At 26.8% G+C, this 19,614-nt stretch overlaps 1 protein-coding gene across 2 annotated transcripts; it reads right to left on the bottom strand.

The window, feature by feature from the left end:
• Positions 1 to 1,055: 1,055 nt before the first annotated feature.
• On the bottom strand, positions 1,056 to 16,574 carry LOC119679682 (facilitated trehalose transporter Tret1-2 homolog). Of its 2 annotated transcripts, none has more exons than XM_038092170.1 (7): positions 15,858 to 16,574; positions 2,990 to 3,168; positions 2,780 to 2,915; positions 2,531 to 2,725; positions 2,305 to 2,453; positions 2,084 to 2,243; positions 1,056 to 2,023 (listed from the first exon to the last, which is right to left on the bottom strand). In XM_038092170.1, exons 2-7 carry the CDS (start codon positions 3,116 to 3,118, stop codon positions 1,188 to 1,190), a joined length of 1,605 nt encoding a protein of 534 aa, XP_037948098.1. In that variant the 5' UTR covers positions 3,119 to 3,168; positions 15,858 to 16,574; the 3' UTR covers positions 1,056 to 1,187. The 2 variants fall into 2 exon arrangements, with proteins under 2 accessions (XP_037948098.1, XP_037948100.1); XM_038092172.1 differs by lacking the exon at positions 15,858 to 16,574 and adding an exon at positions 10,891 to 11,743.
• Positions 16,575 to 19,614: the final 3,040 nt, after the last annotated feature.

Below are 19,614 nucleotides of genomic sequence, written 5' to 3'. Positions count from 1 at the left end.
ATTTTCAACATCCTTTGTTTCGTTTCTAAAACAACTTTCACTGGAATTATTGTCTTCAATATTAATATCAATATATTTTCCAGGAACTAAGTCACTATTTAATTTGTTTTGATTTTATTTCTTTTTTTTTAATATTTCGTAGTTTAATGATTTTGTTTCTTTATTTATTTTGATTTTTTTAATATTTATTTCACAAATGTTTATTCACTACACTTCAAAATTATTGCGTCACTTCGCTTATAAAACATAGCGTCTGAGGCAAAATTCAAATACGTTGCTATGAACACTAAAAATGAGAGAGAAAGCAAAGAAAGAATATTTACATTCATGTTTTAAGCAATTGTTTTGCAAATTTGCTTGAACATGCGGACGCGGTATCAAAGACCGTCTTGAAGACAATGTCTTCGAAGACCACTTTTTCTACTGGGATACGTTAATAATATAATTTTTATATATGTATAATTTAATTTATATATAAATTATATATTTAAATATATATTTGTATTATAATATATATTATATATAAATAATTATAATTATATATATAATTATTATTTATATATGTATGTACATAGATATTATTTTTATAAATATAATAATATATAAATATTTATATTTGTCTTTATGCTCTATTAAAAATATACTCACATATGACATATCATATTTGATAAACTTTAAAGACTTCTTTCTATTCCAACTCTTTTGATTGATATTTGGAATAATTTTTATAAAGATAAGCTGTTTAGTAACAAAACAAGCCTTCAAGTGAGTAACGCTAAGTTTCTATTTCAAGCAACGACTGCATCATTTTATGACGCTGAGAAAATGAAACCTTGAAACCAATCTGAAATAAACATTCTTTGCCATTGTTAAGATAGTTGAAATGAATGATTCACATAGCTCTCTTATCAGTCTCAGAAATGCAAGCAAATAAATCTAATCATTGCAAAGGCAGATTTTGCCAATGACATGATTTCTAACAGAACTAATAAATAAGTTAATTATTTTACTTAATATAAAAAAGAATGAATAAATTTTATTTTTCATATTGTATTTCAATTTAATATTATTTTATTTTTTATATTTTATTTCAATTATTAAATTATTAATACTAGAATGCATCATAGCATCACAGTCTACGCCTTTTTGTAATTATGGCACTGAATTAAGTATGTTTTTTTCGCAATTCAGCTGCATTCTTCAGATTTATCTGAATTTTCTTTAATTATAAAAACTTCATTCATTTCAACAGCATCAACTGTTATGGCACGTAGCGCCACTTCAGCATTTGAAACTTTTCTTCCAGTGCGAAAATAGTTCTCAATTTCTAATAATGTGCGTCCTCTTGTCTCTGGTACAAAATAATATATGTATGCCACACCAATTAGAGACACAAAGCCATAAAATGCAAATACATTTGCTGTGCCCATACTGGTTTCCATGGTTGGATATAATTTGAGCACTAAAAATGATACTAACAAACCAAAGGATACTGTTAGTCCAGATGCACTGCCGCGTACGCGTTGCGGAAAGACTTCTGAAGTCATGAAGAACGGCAAAGTCAATAAGCCCATTGTTGAGAATACTATGTGTAGTACAATGCATATGACTGGCAGTATAGGCAATGGTATACCGAACCAACCGCAGGAGGCTAGTATCAACATGCAAGCGGACATACCAAAAGCCGATACAATACCTGCAGGTCTTCTACCCCACTTTTCGAAAATGCTGCTCATAAAAAATGTTGTGATAATACGTGCGAGACCTACCAGTACAGCGCAAAGAACGGGATCTGTAGAGACTCCAGCTCGTGTGGCAATTTGTACGGCATAAACGATAACAACAACAATACCTGACCATTGTTGAAATGCAAAGAAAGCAATCATTACTAGGAGTGGCTTATAGACTTCTGGTGACTTAATAGCTTGAAACACAGACTCCGTTTCAGCGGTACTACGACTTAAATCGGCAGTTTTCTTTATTTGTGCGAGTTCAGTTTCGAATTCATCGTATATTGTTAGATCTTTAAGTTGTAAGCATATTATATTCATTCAAATATTAGTTAAAAATTGCTTATAATTACCTTCCTTGTTTAAACCACGGAAATATTTTAGCGATTTTCGTGCCTGTTCTACTCGACCCTTTTGCATCAACCAGCTGGGACTCTCAGGTATTGGAAACACACAAATTGTTGATATAATCTGATATATGCAAGATATAATGGATATCAGCTGCCAATCGTTCTAAAATAAAATAGAACTTGCATTATGTATTAAACAAATATTCTTACGGCTTTGAACTTACTCTAATGAAATAACCTAGAATATACATAAACAATATTCCGGCAGCAATGCCAATAGATGTACCCATTATTAAACGGCCACGTATTTTAGGTAAACTTATTTCAGCGGAATAAACTCCAACTGGTGAAACGCATAAACCAATCATTATACCTATATTGAAAGTTATTATAAAGTTCTTATACAAATTTTTCTTATAGCAAAATTCATTATATATTTTAACAAATTACCAGAAAGAAATCTACCAATTAACATTTGAACATAAGTCGCATTGCGATCTGTGTGTAGGGGTGCTGCTGCTAAAAAAGCCCAACCCAGAACTCCTACAATATTTGTGAAAATAATAGTATTTTTACGCCCTATGCGATCCATTAAATATCCTACTAGCAAACCACCTAAAGGACAGGCCATTGTATTGATTGAAGCTATTAAAAAAATATTATATACTAATTGTTTGATAAGATAGAGTTAAGTCTTACAAAACCAACTGGACTCATCGGACCCCAGCACAAATGTTTCCAACGGATTAGTTAGTTGACCCAAGGTTACAGAAGGTATTGCTACAGCCATACCACCACCTAGTACTCCAGTATTGCCCAAGAAAACCATTAATTCCTTTTAAAATATTTATATTGTCAATCAAAGTAACATTTAATAATTAATATGCTACATCTGAATTTTATAGTTACCTGTCTTAGCACCGCTTTTCTACGTTCCCCTAACGGCTTGGCAGTTGGAGCCTTCTTCACGCCATTACTCACTATAATAGGAGTTTTACTATTTTTTTGTAGGCATTCAAGTTCAGTTTGCTTGGACATAGTGCACCGATTAGTTGGTAGAAGTTTGAAAGATATTTTTGTCGTTAAAGCTTAAAGAATATTACAAATAAAAAATAATTACGGATAATATGTACATATTATTTGTGTTTGCATTTTGAAGATTAATTAAGTTCTGTGATTATTTAAAATTTATAATAAATTTCAATATTATATTGGTATCGTGGTATATAACAGACTTAACTATTGGAGAGTTCATTTTCCAATAGTTCCAATAGGGATTTTTTATATAATAAAATATAATAATCATAATAAATCAAGTTCGCTTAATTTGTGTTTATTTAGTCTTTTTAATGTGATCATTTCTAATCAGTTGTCAAATCGATAAAATGCAATTGGTATTTTAATGTCTATATTATATATATATATACATATATATATATATATATATATATATATATATATTATAATATATATATATATATATATATATATATATATTATACAATAATCTAACTATATGTTTGATATATTATATAAAATTTTAATGGATGCATATTTATATTTATAATGGTTAAAACTGACTACTAGACTCATAAGATTTGTACACATTATTGTTTCAAAGGTGGCCATAAACATAATAGAAGGGTATATCAAACTACGTTAAAAAGAAAATTGCTTCTCAAAAACGCTTCTTAATATCTGAGTTTCTTTTTTCTAGGATCTGGAAGTTATCAAGTAAATTTAATGTACTTTGGAAGAAAACACTTTACGTATGTTATTTGTATATTCTATATAATCTCATCACGTTATAATCAAACAAAATGTTCACATTTTATCAGAATATAAAAATTACTGATTTTGCATACATCATTCATAAATAAAGAATGAAATCCTTAAATAATAAAAGATTGGGGTGTCCAATAACAATAATAAGATAATTATCGTATCATAACGTACCTACAGAAAGCTATTTTATTGATGTGTTCTATATTTTATAAAAACGGTACCAATATTGTAAACACCTTCATTAACATATCAGAAAACAATAATGATTTACCTTATAAATTTAAGTAAATATATAATTTAGCCTCTCTAATTATATGAATTTAATAATATAATAACTTCCTAAACATTCTGTATGTTAATTTGTACATAAAACGAATGATTATTATAAAATGGTTACAAATTTTCTTTGGACTGATTATCCGCATTAAGTTTATATTCCAATGATAGTAGATGAGACACTATTATTATCAAAAATTATTATTAACAACAATCTTTTCTTACAACTTGATTTAAATATCTTTATATACAACTGAATTATATTGTATAACATAAAGTGCTTATAAATGGCACTTATGTGCTATAATGAACTGAACTTTATTACGAAATAAACATCAAACTAGATGTTTGTTATTTTTTGTTCATAATGAAGTATATACATAATGATATGTAAACATTAACATTAAATTACGAATCTTGACTAAATACTAAAAATCTTCGTGGCTAAAGTTAGAAGTTATAGTTATAATAATTGGAACCCAATCTAGTATTTATATATCTGATATAATAAGCAATATTATACTCAATATTTACACCAATATTTGTTGAACTATCAAAGATGTAACACCGTAAATAAAGTTAATATTCATATGACAAAATATTATTAAGAGTAAAACAAGATTAATGTATACGAAAATAAAAGCAAATAAAATATAAGTGATTAAGATGTTAATCATATTAGATGTTTTATAAGATGTTTTATCATATTATAAGTATTAAAATTTTTTCCTAATATAGATGCAAAACACAGCATTATTTAAATATGTTACTGTACTCAATCTAATTTTTGACTTGAGTTTCGATAACTTGACGGTTCTAAATCAGGAGCTATTGTATGATTTGTGACACCTTCCTGTTGAAACCATATATCTTTCATAACCATGTCTTTAATATCCCGAAACAAAAAGTTAGTAATCATGTAACTGCACCAATCAGAATCATTGATTTTTGTCACACTGTCATTTTTAAAGCAGTACAGGACTATCACATTTTCAGACCAAAGTACATACAGTAATGTTTTCGCTATATGTTTCTGACAGTTTTGACAGTTATTTGTGGATTTTCAGTAGTTGGCTGCTCCAGATAAGACAATGGGACTTGTTAAAATATGTGAAGAAAATTTGATTTGAAATGCATTTACTACAGAGTCACCATTTTTTGAATTAATTTTCACATTTAATATATTCAGCGGTTGTTAAACGATTCAAATTATAAAATGGCGAATCTTATACTAATCATATAATGCTTTAGATGACAGTTCTGTTTGACATGTGTTACTGACATAGTGCAAAAAATTCAAAACCACGTAATGGATAATATTTAATTTCGATATGATTATAGGGAAATTACTATGTCTAAATTAAAAATTTACAACAAGTTATTTAAATAAAGACTTAAACTCTCAGAGCATTACTCAACTGATATGTCACTGACGTATTTTGGGTTTATGATAGAAAATCGGAATATGACATCTCCTATAATCATTCTTCAAATATGTGTATTTTATAGTTAAGTTCAGTAACTTGACACAATCATATTAACAATAAGAAGTTAAACTACATAAAAGACTGATCCATGAATTTTGAAAAATGATACTTAAAAATACTGAGAATTTTTAATAACAAATGTTATTTTTTGCAAATTCCATTTGAATTCTTCGGGGTAACTTTATGGCATTAAGTGTGTGTATAGTGAGAGTTTCAAGTTCGTCAATGTACATAAAAGTAAATAAAAACAGATATATTCTGATAAAATGTGAACATTTTGTTTGATTATAACGTGATGAGATTATATAGAATATACAAATAACATACGTAAAGTGTTTTCTTCCAAAGTACATTAAATTTACTTGATAACTTCCAGATCCTAGAAAAAAGAAACTCAGATATTAAGAAGCGTTTTTGAGAAGCAATTTTCTTTTTAACGTAGTTTGATATACCCTTCTATTATGTTTATGGCCACCTTTGAAACAATAATGTGTACAAATCTTATGAGTCTAGTAGTCAGTTTTAACCATTATAAATATAAATATGCATCCATTAAAATTTTATATAATATATCAAACATATAGTTAGATTATTGTATAATATATATATATATATATATATAATATATATATATATATATATTATACAATAATCTAACTATATGTTTGATATATTATATAAAATTTTAATGGATGCATATTTATATTTATAATGGTTAAAACTGACTACTAGACTCATAAGATTTGTACACATTATTGTTTCAAAGGTGGCCATAAACATAATAGAAGGGTATATCAAACTACGTTAAAAAGAAAATTGCTTCTCAAAAACGCTTCTTAATATCTGAGTTTCTTTTTTCTAGGATCTGGAAGTTATCAAGTAAATTTAATGTACTTTGGAAGAAAACACTTTACGTATGTTATTTGTATATTCTATATAATCTCATCACGTTATAATCAAACAAAATGTTCACATTTTATCAGAATATATCTGTTTTTATTTACTTTTATGTACATTGACGAACTTGAAACTCTCACTATACACACACTTAATGCCATAAAGTTACCCTGAAGAATTCAAATGGAATTTGCAAAAAATAACATTTGTTATTAAAAATTCTCAGTATTTTTAAGTATCATTTTTCAAAATTCATGGATCAGTCTTTTATGTAGTTTAACTTCTTATTGTTAATATGATTGTGTCAAGTTACTGAACTTAACTATAAAATACACATATTTGAAGAATGATTATAGGAGATGTCATATTCCGATTTTCTATCATAAACCCAAAATACGTCAGTGACATATCAGTTGAGTAATGCTCTGAGAGTTTAAGTCTTTATTTAAATAACTTGTTGTAAATTTTTAATTTAGACATAGTAATTTCCCTATAATCATATCGAAATTAAATATTATCCATTACGTGGTTTTGAATTTTTTGCACTATGTCAGTAACACATGTCAAACAGAACTGTCATCTAAAGCATTATATGATTAGTATAAGATTCGCCATTTTATAATTTGAATCGTTTAACAACCGCTGAATATATTAAATGTGAAAATTAATTCAAAAAATGGTGACTCTGTAGTAAATGCATTTCAAATCAAATTTTCTTCACATATTTTAACAAGTCCCATTGTCTTATCTGGAGCAGCCAACTACTGAAAATCCACAAATAACTGTCAAAACTGTCAGAAACATATAGCGAAAACATTACTGTATGTACTTTGGTCTGAAAATGTGATAGTCCTGTACTGCTTTAAAAATGACAGTGTGACAAAAATCAATGATTCTGATTGGTGCAGTTACATGATTACTAACTTTTTGTTTCGGGATATTAAAGACATGGTTATGAAAGATATATGGTTTCAACAGGAAGGTGTCACAAATCATACAATAGCTCCTGATTTAGAACCGTCAAGTTATCGAAACTCAAGTCAAAAATTAGATTGAGTACAGTAACATATTTAAATAATGCTGTGTTTTGCATCTATATTAGGAAAAAATTTTAATACTTATAATATGATAAAACATCTTATAAAACATCTAATATGATTAACATCTTAATCACTTATATTTTATTTGCTTTTATTTTCGTATACATTAATCTTGTTTTACTCTTAATAATATTTTGTCATATGAATATTAACTTTATTTACGGTGTTACATCTTTGATAGTTCAACAAATATTGGTGTAAATATTGAGTATAATATTGCTTATTATATCAGATATATAAATACTAGATTGGGTTCCAATTATTATAACTATAACTTCTAACTTTAGCCACGAAGATTTTTAGTATTTAGTCAAGATTCGTAATTTAATGTTAATGTTTACATATCATTATGTATATACTTCATTATGAACAAAAAATAACAAACATCTAGTTTGATGTTTATTTCGTAATAAAGTTCAGTTCATTATAGCACATAAGTGCCATTTATAAGCACTTTATGTTATACAATATAATTCAGTTGTATATAAAGATATTTAAATCAAGTTGTAAGAAAAGATTGTTGTTAATAATAATTTTTGATAATAATAGTGTCTCATCTACTATCATTGGAATATAAACTTAATGCGGATAATCAGTCCAAAGAAAATTTGTAACCATTTTATAATAATCATTCGTTTTATGTACAAATTAACATACAGAATGTTTAGGAAGTTATTATATTATTAAATTCATATAATTAGAGAGGCTAAATTATATATTTACTTAAATTTATAAGGTAAATCATTATTGTTTTCTGATATGTTAATGAAGGTGTTTACAATATTGGTACCGTTTTTATAAAATATAGAACACATCAATAAAATAGCTTTCTGTAGGTACGTTATGATACGATAATTATCTTATTATTGTTATTGGACACCCCAATCTTTTATTATTTAAGGATTTCATTCTTTATTTATGAATGATGTATGCAAAATCAGTAATTTTTTGTTTTTAATTATTAATAGATATGAAGACACTCATACTAAAAGGTATGATAACAAACAATTTGATGTATGTATAACATGTCATCCAACTTGAAACAGTGATAATAAAAATTATTTGAATGTCCTACGTCAATACTAACATCGGTTTACAATTAAAAAATAATTAATGAAGAAAAAAAAAAGGTTTTGTAAGATATAGAATATTGATACTGATACTGATATTGATACTGAATATTCAGAACTATTAATGTCATCACATATAAATTGCCAATTACTTCCACTACGTAATAGCCAGTGAGCTAGTCAAATGTTTTTCAAATAGTATAAACAGTTTAAAAGAGGTAGAGAAAGCATTGAAAACAATTATTGTCATCTATGACAATTAAAATCAACTAATACACAACAGTTTAAAGAAATCAAAGACTTGGTATTTAAAAGACATCAGTTGACAATTAGAAACCCAAAATTATATTGGAAAGAGTGGCAGATCATGCACCATCTCACACAGCATTGGTTTTTCAAAACCATTTCGCCAAAATATTAACTTATAACGTTTCACAATCATATTTGCCTAACTTGGCATCATTTGACTTTAGTTATTCCTTAAGCTCAAGAGACCGGTACGGGGTTAATGTTTCGAATCACATATTCTAATATTGATTTTAGAAAATAAGCAAAGATTTTCAAAGTTATCTAAGTCACAAGATGTGCTCATCAAACGTAAAATCTGCTTGAATACTCTAATGATTTGTGTTAGGATTGATAAACTGATATTTTTGATAATACATGAGCGATATGGATGTTTTGAGATATTAAGCAATTGTTTCATAACTTTGATAAAAACCTAAAGCTTTTCTCTTTAAAATATCTTAAATGTTTCAAATTGAACTTCTTGATTGCTTTTGAAATAACAATATAATTACAATATATATACGTGTACTTTCTTATGATTAGCTATCGCGTAAATTTTCAATGTACAAATAGATTTACAGACATCACTAAACCAATTAGTCTTAGTCATACAGATCAAGAGACATGTAGTTTATATAATCTCAAAAGCTTCTTTGACCGTATTACAAATATTCTGTTAAGAGAAGACTATTCAGAATAGTTTGCAGTACTATACAGTACTTAACACATACATTCAATGTGCTTAGGAAAATTCCATATCTCTTACGAAAATTTTAATACTTAAAGATTATAAGATTATAAGATAATAAACTTTGTGTTAATGCCTTTTTATTAATTTTTTCTTTTTTTTAAAACATCTTTTATTGGATATGAGTAGTACAATCGTAACTATTAGTTAGTTTATCACTATTACTGAATTGTACTTAATAGATGTTAAGTAATACGCGTGCTGGTTTACTGAACCAGTGTTCAGCTCCCATAACCTTTTTATTTGATTTGAAAATAACACCCTCAAAATCTATAAGTTGCAATCTCCGAGGTCGTACTATATATATATAATTAATAAATGTATATAGATGTGCTCAGTAACTATATATGCCTGTATTCTGTAGTCTGAAGGTACTATTTTAATTCCTTCTCTATAAAATAATAAAACTTAGAATCAACCGTTTTTTTTTCTTTACTATTTTTATTAAATAAAAGTTTCCTAGATAAATCTACTAAATGGGTTATTTAATTTTCTGATAAATTGCAATCTCATGGCTTTTTAGATTTTTACAATCTTTTGACATATTTTATGAAAATGTTTAATGCATCGAGGAAAAAATATACTTGATTATGTATTCCTTACATAAGCTCTTATAAGTCATATGTAGGTTTTATTTGTGTATTTTTTTAATTTTTATTTACAAAAAAAAATAAATATTTGATACTATTGAATAGATATTAAAATGTTTTTTAGTGATATTTAATAGCACTTAATAGTAGAACGATGATTTCAGCTATTTAAGACTTTATTCGAATATCTAATGAGATGCAATACAATAATAGTACTTTATTAATAATATATTTACATCAGTTGTTTATACCGAGCACTGCCACAAGTTGTGCCGTAGTCACGGTTGCCACTTTTGGTACTTTAGTACCAAAATTGGTACTTTTTTTTCCGTATATTTATTGTGGATATTGTATTGTTTTATACTTTTTGTACATTTTATATAAATTGTATTTTCTTATAAAAAGACAATAGAAAATTTTGGACCTTTTTTTACAGAAATGGTACCTTTTTAAACCAATTTTGGTACAGAAAAAAATTTTCAAGTGGCAACCGTGGCCGTAGTACAATTTTTGTGTTATTCAATCTTTATTTTTCCTCAATAAGGCAGAAAGAAATTAACAAAGATTACCTGAGCTCCAAAAAATTGTATGAAATACACCCAATTAGCAACCATTAATCAGACGTCACAAATGTTTTGCACCAAAAATTCACAAAATTACATCCAATTAAGATTGTTTGCTTTTCTTAAAGAAAGCACTTGTTTAAACATAACATGCTCGTATCTATGATATCATATATATTGATATTAAATACAATTTTAAGAAAGACGCACCAATTTTCAACGCAAAGCACTTAGTAGTAACCTGGCACCCGCGAACTTATGAAATACTCGACTGCACAGATCCGAAGACGCACTTAGCCACTTGCGACCACGATTACAACTAATAAATTTGTTAGTTATTGATTAGATATCGATTTAGGGTAGTTAACTCTTTACAAAATACAATTGCTTTTTATTTTATTTTGCACTTCCCAGCAAACAATCTATCACGCTATTATCAGACATATTTTCTACCCTCTGAACAATTTATGCGCATTTTGTAAACAACACTTCACGATTAGTTATCATTTACACAGCACCTGGTTTGGTTGATTTATTTATTTATATGATTTTATTTTTTTTTTTTTTCAAAGGACATCGGGGTTATACGTAATCCTTCCGGTTAAACGGCTTTCAATTCACTTTCGAGCTGTTTTCCACTATCTTGAACGACTGTTTGCATTAAGAACTGGAAAACAACTGTTGCCGAGTGTGACGTTATGTATGCAATGAACGCCGAACTATTAATTGAACTAAATGTGTCAATTTATGCAACTCGAAATGCATGCAAATAGATACTCACATACAAACAGACAATTAGACACTCAGTCATCTGTTTTCATTTTACGATTTTTTGTATCTAAACTCAAAGCGATTGGAACAATTGTTGCAAATTTTATTATAAGAAAATGTTGCAGTGTTTAATTGCCAAAGCTAAATAAATTGTGAAATTTTTGTGAACAGCTTGAAAGCCTCTCTTACTACTGAGAAATATTACCTCATGTCATGCTGGAGCTATTGCTCTTGACATTGAATATTAACTGAAATTTAACAACCGACATAAGGGTTGATAACAGTTTGAAAAAAGTAAATTATATTGTATATTGTATTTTTATTCGTAGTTTCGAATGTCACACGAAAATAAATAAACAAATAAGTTAAAATAAATACTATGTCTTCGGTCTCAATGCAGTGAGGTAGAAGTACAAGGGATACTGAGACTACTCGCTGATTCTCAATGTCACCATAAATTTGCACTATTTTTACGTCATTGGCATTATAATGAAGAAAAGCTATGTTGAGTTTATCAAAATGGTTGAAATACGGCGCTTGTAACTTCAGAGATATTCCGTAAAACACATACAAACATTTCGTAAAGAAACATGAAGTATTAATAAGAATCACAGGAATTAGTGGAATTGAAATTTTTGCTACCCTATGTATCCTATATGACTATCTTTTTAGATTGAAAGCATAAATTCCTGTTTTGACCAATGCTTTCAAATTTTTTACAAGAATTTCTGCTATTCATTTGTGTGTTATTCACATACTTCAATAATCTGTTTTAACACCCTAAATTCAGCACTTCTTCAGGTGAATAGTTGTAGGTAGGTTTATTAGTTTCTGGTCTCAATATTATTGAAATCTATGAGCAACAGAAAGTTTATACTTGTATAAATTTAAATTGATTCTTGTTTCGATAGTTTTAACTCATTTTTAAATATATATACTTTTATATATGTAGGTAGCACATTCTTTTTTGAAACGTTAAAAACATCAACATTATTGCATCTGCTCACAAAAACATTTAGAGAATCCAGATAGCTGATGTTTATAAATACAGTATATGTCTTCCACACCTCTCGTAAACTTTTAAGGTGATTTCTTAATCCAAGAAAAAGAAAACAGAATAAAGGTGGTCGTGGGTGCATTTTAGTATTTACCAATATGTAAATATTGATATTATCTATTAAGTTTATCTATTAAGTTTATCCTATACAAATTTCTAGCCAAAAGTGCAAAATATCTTAAAAACTGTTTATTCATAAACCAATTTTCAATAAATTAAATACCTTATGCTCAATCTGTTTTAATGTCTAAATGGGTTCAAAAATTCAGATTGCTTGAAATTGATTTCTTAGAAAAATTTTAATCATTTCTGCACAATCCTTATTTTTCTTGTACCAATAATTTATTTATTTATTTATAATCTTTCTATAACCTATTGTTTTTTCATAAACGCCATTTGAAGAAAATCACCTACTGTACAAAGTCACTAGAGCAAAGTTACTCAATCTAAAATGTAACGAAAAAATATTCAAAGTGTAGAGCGGTAAAATAATCACTTAAAAGATTTTACAAGAACCGGTACCATTAATGTCCTTTAAAATAATACCGTGAAAGAAGAGAATACAATGTTACTGACCGGACTTTTAAATTTGATAGGGAAGAAAAATGTGTTGTCGACAACAATGTTAAATGCAAAAGATCATGGAGTTTCGACGGAATTATTTTTTAGACCCTTTTAAAGACGATATCATGATTAATTCTGAAATATTCTGCAATCAACTACACAAATTGAATTATTCACCTTGAAAAAGTGCAAGTCTTTTTTTATTATAAATTCAAAAGAAAGTAATTTAACATCAAGATAATTCCAAATCCAAGTTTTTACAGTTTGTATGCAATGTATTTATATATTCTCTAGATCTGGCAGTTTTAAAAGCGTGTAATTGTGCTACTTCCGAAAATATGACAAAATGAAGATCATATAATTAAATAAAATATTTATATTTATTAGAAGTATAGGGTGAAGGTGGTCAATGTTACTATATGGTTACCATATAGTAAAGTTTAACATCAAGAAATTGTTTTGGCGTTCAATTTCTGGAATAATTCTGTAAATATTATTTACTTTAAAAATTATTTCTAAATTATTTCATAACATTTTGTTATGCGGTTATGCCTAAATATTGTATTATATCATATATATTGTATTATATACTATATATTGGGTATATGTATTAGATTATATACTATATACATGAGATATCCATATTAAATCATATACATATACAAAAAATCATAAATATAGAAAAAATATATATGTATATATTGGATATTTATACGTGTAGTTAAAAACATATTATTATAGTAGCTATTGAAACTATTCAATATTTTTACTTTTCCCTTAATCCCTTTTTTAACAAAAAAGTTCTACTTCTCCCACCTCACTATTTGATTTATACTTGCATGCTAAATAATCGAATTTTTTTAAATATTGTTTTACTTTATTTCCCATAAAAATGCCACTAAAATCGAATTCCTGGAATGTTGCCAATTTAGTAATTTCTTTTCTCAAGGAAAGTGCAGATATATTTGCTTAATAAAAAAAAAAAATTTGAATTTTAACAAAAAAGTACATATTTGGTATTATATATGTATTACATAGCTACATATGTATGTATAAATATCAAAAATTTGTTAAAACATTACAATTTGTATAAAAATTCATAAATATTAATAAATAAATCAAAATATTTTATTTGAAAAACAAATATTTTAATAAAATAAATCAATTATTTTTCTTCTCAAATATTTCTGTTACTTGCATGTTTTAGAGAGATAGTTCTTAATTTTTATTATTTTGTTTTCTGTTCAAGAAAATTAATATTTCAATATTTTAAATAAATTCAATATTTTATTACATAACGAAACAGGTGCTGAAGAACTTACAATTTATAAATCATAAGTTATATTATAACTTATAAATTGTATATATAGAGATGATGCTATCATCCTATTCAAATATTAACCGAAGCAGAATATTTATTTGCATAACTCAAGTGCACCTAATAATTAAACGTTCAAAAATAATTAATTGTAAAATTAAATATTTATGTAGAAATATTTTCTTCAATCTCAATAAGTTGAAATCCTTGTTATAAAATTATACTCCTTCACATATTCGAAGAAGTGGTACTATACCGATAAGTTATTTAAAATTACTTAAAAGGATCTAGTACTGTAAGATGACCCATGCACGACTTAAAGTCTTATTGTATTTCACACCTAATACCAAGGTTTAGACAATATATTAAAGTGAAAATTTATCAAAATTTTAATCACAAATTAGTTTTATTTAATTCCGGTCCTATAAAATAGATCTCCTTGTTGAAATTTGTAGTTCACAGGCAATAAAAATCTTCAGAAAAAATTATATTTAGCTCTATATTTACTTGTAATTGGAATCCAAATTTCTTAGTGGAATTATACTAAATGATTATCATAATCAGTGGTGTGAGAAGTACCTACAGGGGAGTAATAGACTTTTATCTGCGGATATAGCAAATGAATGCAAATATTTTTAACAAGATTTTGCTGAACTGATAGTGTATTCGATTAAAATTGAAATTTACTTCTTAGGTTAACCCTTTAAGTAGAACCTAGAACCTTTGACGAAGCTCAGTACGCTGTTTAATGGGAGATCTTGTAATTGATCAAGGGCTCCTAAAGTGTTGAGTCGTATATTAGCTATGCAAAAACAGTGTAGATGAGAGGCAAACTCTTCGTCTTCCCCCCACCACTAGAAGACTGATATCTCTACAGAGTATCTCAATGAGAATATTGGATTTCCTTTTAGCGGAAAATGGTCAGATTGCATACTGATGTCTGCATATTTTTGAGTCTTCCCATCTTTTATTTTTATTTAACTGATACTGTTATATTAATAATTAATCTACAAACTATCTCAGTTTTAAGTAAAGAACTTTTGCTTTTAATTTTTAATTAATCCTTAATTTGTCCAAAATTTGCGATCGCTCGCTAAACAATTTGTTACTAAAGTTTACCACAAAATTAGTAAAATATTACAGAATTGTTTAATTTTAGTTTGTTGTGTATTTTACTTTAAAAATAAAAAAAAACCTTTAAATATATTAAAAACAATTTTATATAAAAAAAAAATATTTTTAATAGAACTATTAAAGTTTTACCTGTTTTTGGATAATTTAAAATACCAGCACAGATTAAAACTATGCAATCAACTTTCGCAGCTGTTTTGTACGATATATCAAATTACACAAACACAGACGGTTTTAGATAAAATTATTATATTATCTAAACGAAAACGATTGTAAAAACTATGATATCATCATATTATCACTATTTGCAGGAAATTTTTCGAACAGTTTAAAATAATATTTATGGTATCCTTACATCCGCGATTTGTAAAAGCTTACGACTGCAGAGATCTAAATGTGCACATTCTATCCCTTGACGATGATTATACGTAATAGTTTTTTAAATTATTGATTAGATATCGATTTAAAGTAGTTAACCCGTTATGTCACACAATTTATTTAATAGCAGAATTTTTGCCTGTTTTATTTCCACTGCCAATCAACCAATCTAACACGCTATTATCGTATTTGCTTCCCGGTTAACAATTTATTTGCCCTTTGTAAACAATAATTCACGATTATTTAAAATTTATGCGGCACTTGATGAGGATGATTTATTTCCCCTTACTTTCGTAGCACTCGTATTTTCCTTCAAGGACACAATGTAGTTAGTATACGTGATCCTTCGGTTGTCAGTTTTAGCTAGCTAAGTATTATCTACTGCTTCAAACAACCGCTTTCAATAAGAACTGGAAACCAACTGTTGCCGACAATGCCACTGCAAGCACAATAAACGTCGAGCTATTAACCGAAATGAACGTGTCAATTTACCCAACTAGAACTACATGCGAAGATATATACAAACAGACACTCAGTCATCTGTTTTTTTTTTGTCCATTATTTTCCATTACAATGTAAGCAATGCGATTGAAACAATTGTTGCAAATTACATTCCAGGCAAAATGTTGCATCAATTATTTGCCAGTTACGTTATTACGAAATTAAATCAAAATGAGATATCTTTATCGTTAACAGCACGAACACTTTATAATATTGGAGGAGACTCTCTCCACTCCACAAAGGAACGACCTATTTTCATTACACGTTGTTGAACAAAAATTGAACTTGACATTCTTTATTGACTTAAATTCAAACGTAGACGTAAGGGCGGAATATTTTTTTTATATACAATTCAAACTTTTTATATATGTATTTGTTTGGCTTACCTTGTTATAATAAATTAAATATATTTATATATATTACACAATATTATATATATTCGTAAAGAATGTAAAAAGAATAATAATAGCAGTATCTAATTTATTTAAAATACAGTCAGAAGCCTAAGCAACTTTTATAATTAATATTCATCTCAATTTAAAATAAATGATCATGAGAAAATAAATTTCGTAAATACATACATATTATTCTATATATTTTCTAAAAAAATTTTAAGCAGTGAAATATATTCAAATTAACATCAATTTATTCGCTTACCGTTATGATATATGACATATATATAGTATATATATTCTATATAATATGTATACTGTATAATTCAAAAAAAAAAAATAATAATAAACTGAATCTAAAAAAAACTTAAACTGAATCTAATAAAATTAATATTTAGTCATGAGCATAAGAAAAACTTAAAATTAGTTTTAAATTTTTGATAACACATTAAATAATGTTCATCTTTCATAAAAAAGTACTGCACCCGGAATTTGGGAAACCCACTAATTTTCGTGGACCCGAAAATATCATAAAATTGACAAGTTAATATGAATATATGTTTAAAAATATATAAGCAGAGGTTTTACTTAGAATGTGAAGAAATTATATTTCTTTTATTAAACTCAAGATGAACATTGAAAGATACCAGTTAAATAAAAGTCCGGTAAAGCATACAATTTTTTACAAGTCCTGCTAATAAATATTAATTTCTTCTTATTTATACAGTAACAAAGAGAGTAAACTTCCCGAGATTTTGGAAGGCAATGAAATACACATCACAAATTTTATAATAAGCATGCTCTGAATCAGCTGTTGGTGTGTCCAACCACCTGCTAATTTCGAATTGAATTAGACATTAAACTTAGATTATTATCAAAATAACCAAACATTAGATGACTATATTTAATACCTATCATTTGCAATAAAATATGTTTTTTTATTATTACATTTAGTTGACATATAATCTATATGTCTATATGATGAATATAGATGTCATTGGATGTATATGTTATCTTGAAGTTTATTTGGGTGAGTTTACTTTTAAATGTAATATTTCATAAAAATGCATTATTACAGGATAAATTCGATATGATAAATATACTTTTTTTAAGCTTTCAAACAATAATTTCAACTGCTTTCCTAAATTTTTTAACAGTTTTTTATAAAACGTTTAGTCAAGAATCTTAAGATAACTGTCTAGACGGAACTAAAAGAAACTGGCACCAATATTTTTTAAAAAATTAAGACTGAAACGTCAACCCAGTTTTTATGCTGGCGACATACCTTTACTATGAAATGACTTCAGTACCCTTGTCTCATTATCATCAAGCGGAAAGATGTTTATTGCTCTATTGGTTCAGATTTAATTGTAGCTATTATGCAAGTTTACGGTACGCTGTCATTATTTTATAACAAAAAAATTATTTATGTATAAATTTATAAGTAAGTAAGGATAAACTATTCATTATTTTATTTAATAAATTTATTATTTACATTATATTTAATAAAAATAAAAAATAACATAAATACTAATAATAACAAATAATAAAAAAGTATTTATTTTAATTGATATAATATTAAGGTTGACTGTCAAAAATACCATTTATCTGTTAACTTTAGATATACATATATAAATTTCTGCGTGTCTAACCATTAACTTATAGTTTCGAATAATGCATAAAAGTTACAAAATTTTTTAAGGAATATGAAATATAGGAACATTAGTTACAAATTGTTTTAACATAATTTTAATCAGAAACCTATCTTTTTATAACTATCTTTTTGCTTTTAATTAATAATGCTTCTTTTTATTAGTTTTAATTGTAAATTCATAAATATAATTAGACAGTAAGAAAGAAAAAGAAAAGTTTACTAGTTTTCCAACTTGGGAAGAAATTTCGCAATTGACCATTGTAAAAGTTATCGATTAATATAACAGCTATATTAATAAAAGAATTCAAAGATCTTCTAGTAATTCTTAAAGATATTGATTTTCCGACCTTTTATTTTGAGAGAGTATATTATTCATCGCGTTGCGTCATGTTAATCAATTTTTAGCTGTATGAGCCAAAGGGTGATGTATGAGTGATTAATGAGTGATCAATTGATCCTCCTTGTTCGAACATCCGTTTACTTTGTCGTCTATAACCAGCTGTTCTAACGTCCCTATTTACTCCACAATCTGAGCGAAGTTAGTCGGACATGCATTGTAGTCGTTTTTTATAAGTCGGGGCCTTACATTTAATACATCAATAGTTCATAAAATTATAATATAGTCACAAATCGCAGGGTTCTATCTTTTGTTCTTTATTTTTTAATATCGTTTATTTTTAATATACTCGTGATCAATAATATATAATATATGTGTATATAATATATATTATAAATATATAATATTTTTAATTAAATCTCTTACACACATACTGCAATCTAAGTATACTACGGTAATGCAATTTTAAATTGCTTTGGAATCAATTTCGTCAAAAAATTTTACTGCTTTTCTCGTTAAATTGTCAGCAAAAATGATTTAGAAATTGGAATTGTGCCCGTGTTTTTAATATCCATAAATTATAAAACATATTTATCAATATACGTACTTGTAAAATGTAAATAAAAT

Source organism: Teleopsis dalmanni, chromosome 2 (genome assembly GCF_002237135.1).
Source record: "Teleopsis dalmanni isolate 2A chromosome 2, ASM223713v2, whole genome shotgun sequence".
Classification (NCBI taxonomy): domain Eukaryota; kingdom Metazoa; phylum Arthropoda; class Insecta; order Diptera; family Diopsidae; genus Teleopsis; species Teleopsis dalmanni.
This window is presented reverse-complemented; position numbering and strand designations above follow the sequence as displayed.